At 34.5% G+C, this 2698-nt stretch overlaps 1 protein-coding gene across 1 annotated transcript; it reads left to right on the top strand.

The window, feature by feature from the left end:
* Positions 1 to 441: 441 nt before the first annotated feature.
* Positions 442 to 1380, top strand: LOC144629707 (adenosine receptor A2b-like). Its single transcript, XM_078487929.1, has one exon. It carries the CDS (start codon positions 442 to 444, stop codon positions 1378 to 1380), a length of 939 nt encoding a protein of 312 aa, XP_078344055.1.
* Positions 1381 to 2698: the final 1318 nt, after the last annotated feature.

Raw genomic sequence — 2698 nt, 5'->3', positions numbered from 1 at the left:
TTTTCTGTTTAAATTTGAACATAATTAAATATTCTCTCCTGGAAGTCAATATATTTGGTTTCGGACTTGACAGCTGCATTGTTCCTGCAAATCACCATTTCTAGAAAAAAACTAAAGAGTTTATTTCTGATATAGCCCCCATAAGAATAAAATAAATGTTGTTTGTATTCACTGGGGCAAGTTATTTATTTTGACAAAAAAATTCACTTTCATATTTGTAAAATAAGTTAAATTCAAAATCTGTAAAAATATATACTGATAATTAAAAAGATACTTTACAAGAGTTTACTTTACAAGTTTACAGTGCTTCAGTTCACAAAGAGCAGGACCATAAAAACACAGTTCAGTCAAACTTGCCATTCGACTGCAAATAGTTGGTCTTTTGTGTTCAGCTCCATTGAAGCAAATTCGATTGCCAGCATTCAATGGCAAGGCTAGACCATGTTTAATAACACTACAAAAGAATGTTTCTTCACTCCTTGTAACTCAGAAGATAACAAAACCCGTGAGTTTGAATTTTACTATTATGAGATCTTCTTCCCGTATGCTATCGTTATTGCTGTTTTATCACCGGTGGCAGTGGCGGGAAATGGGCTGATTTTTGCAGCAATTTGGAAGAAGTCGTTTGTGAGAACACCATTTCATATTCTTCTAAGTGGATTAGCGTTCACTGATTTGTGTACAGGGCTCTTCGCCCAGCCTTTCTATGCTTTGACTACTTTGATGTTCTTGGCAAATCCAAAGATTGCTACAAATCAAGATTTCGTTGTTACCACCCTTATTGTTCGTGCGATTGTCGACTACCTTACTTCTATCTCGGTTCTTCTTATAACACTATTGTCCGTTGAACGATGGCTGCACATGTCTCGACGAGCCATGGTTACATCGCGCCGTGGATATTTCGCTGTTATCATGGTTCTTCCAATTCCTATCCCTTTCGTTGTTTTCCAGCTTATAAACGATGTAAATGGTTCTTATACACGAGAATCGAGTACTGCGTTTACAGTAATGATTTTGGGTTGCTTTTTTACCACAGCTATTGCTTATCTGAACGTTCTCCGAATTATTCGTCGTCATCAACGTCAAGTGCAAACCAATGAATCTTCTAGGAATTTTGGACAACCGGCAATAAACTTGGCGAAATACAAAAAATCTGTAATCTCGATCCTTTATATTGTCTTGCTATTTTCATTCTGTTTTTTACCTTACCTTGTATGTATGTGGGTGTATCTTACTCTCGGTTATAATTTGCAAATAGCGATAGCATCTTTAGTGTCTGCGATACTTGTTTTCTCGTCGTCATCGCTCAATCCAGTTCTTTACGTTTGGAGAATGAACGATATTCGTAATGGAGTGAAGAAGATTTTGTGTAAGGAGTAAGTACTTTTTGATTGGATTAAGCTATAAAATATCAAATCTCAGTGTATTGTAGCTTTTATCTACATCGGAATTACTGCATAATCCTAAGCCCTTCTAAGAAGGTTTTAAAATCGTTTTGGATAGTATCAGCCGACACTCAAAGCGTGATTCACACTTTCGAGTTACGCTAAGGCATACACATAACTTTTTTGCCTTTCAAACGCTTGTCATTTAGTCAACCAGTTAAAGTCAACATTCACATATGATTTGTAAAATTCAGTTTCGTCTGCTGATTATCATGTCAATCTTGTGTTAAGACAGTTTATTACGTATCGATGACTGTTTTAATTCTTCCTGGGAATTGGGAATTAATTAACACAGCTGTTTCGAAGAGAAAAAGGTAGATATATTTCATTTCTTGAGTTTACTTAGAATTGGCAATTGTTTAAACCAATCAAACGTGCGTCTCACCTTGTTTTCTTCATTTTTTCTGGGCTATATACTTTGGTAGGCTTTTCCTTTTTTAATGTGATAAATTTTTAAAAGACTTCGTTTTATGCTGACTGTTTTTAATAAAAAATATAACCTTCTGTAATTAAATGGTGCCTATATCTACCCCACACATAAGCAGCAGGCTTTGATCAAATATTTATCCTTATCATTCTATCTTCTACGTTATTAGAGAGCTTCCTGGATGGAAACCGGTCCAAGCCATCTTCTGAGCTTAATTTGCTCGTAGTTAATATAAGCAAAGATTGATGAACTCTTTTTCATTACAAATGTAATCATTTTATCTAGCAGGCGGTTAAAATTAAAATTTACTTTCTTGGAAAGCCATGTGGGATGCTTTAGATTCGCACCGCTGGAGTCTTATCAGAGGTTGATAATAATCAAAACAAATCAAAACTTTCTTTGATTTAAAAAGACTTGCTGGATAACGAATAAACTCACAAGCTTTCAAACCAATGAATAAAAACTGTACACCTACTGGGTTTAAATTCAGTTTAAAAGACGTTGTTTACTTGTTCAGTTTATTACAAAAAAGCGCAATATAGTAGTTCAATGTTTTATTGTTTCGTTTGTTTGTTTTTACTTCACTAACTTGAAGAAACATAACAAATGAAACTTTAGATGGTTGTGATAGTAATTAATTTTTTGTCAATTGTGATCATCAAATCTAGCAGACGGTTTTATTTATCCGAGACAGCAGGATGCCTTAGATCCCTTATTTTCCTCGTCATACAGAGATTATGAGGTTTTAAGAATAAATCGATCCCAGATTTAATTAATCCAAGATAACAGAACGCTTGGTTCTTATAAAGGGCTCAAAATAAAACCT

Source organism: Oculina patagonica, chromosome 11 (assembly GCF_052425735.1).
Source record: "Oculina patagonica isolate OP01 chromosome 11, crgOcupat, whole genome shotgun sequence".
NCBI lineage: Eukaryota > Metazoa > Cnidaria > Anthozoa > Scleractinia > Oculinidae > Oculina > Oculina patagonica.
This window is presented reverse-complemented; position numbering and strand designations above follow the sequence as displayed.

Coding starts and splice junctions, on each gene's coding strand:
- LOC144629707 (XM_078487929.1), top strand. CDS start 442: ATGTTTAATAACACTACAAAAGAATGTTTCTTCACTCCTTGTAACTCA.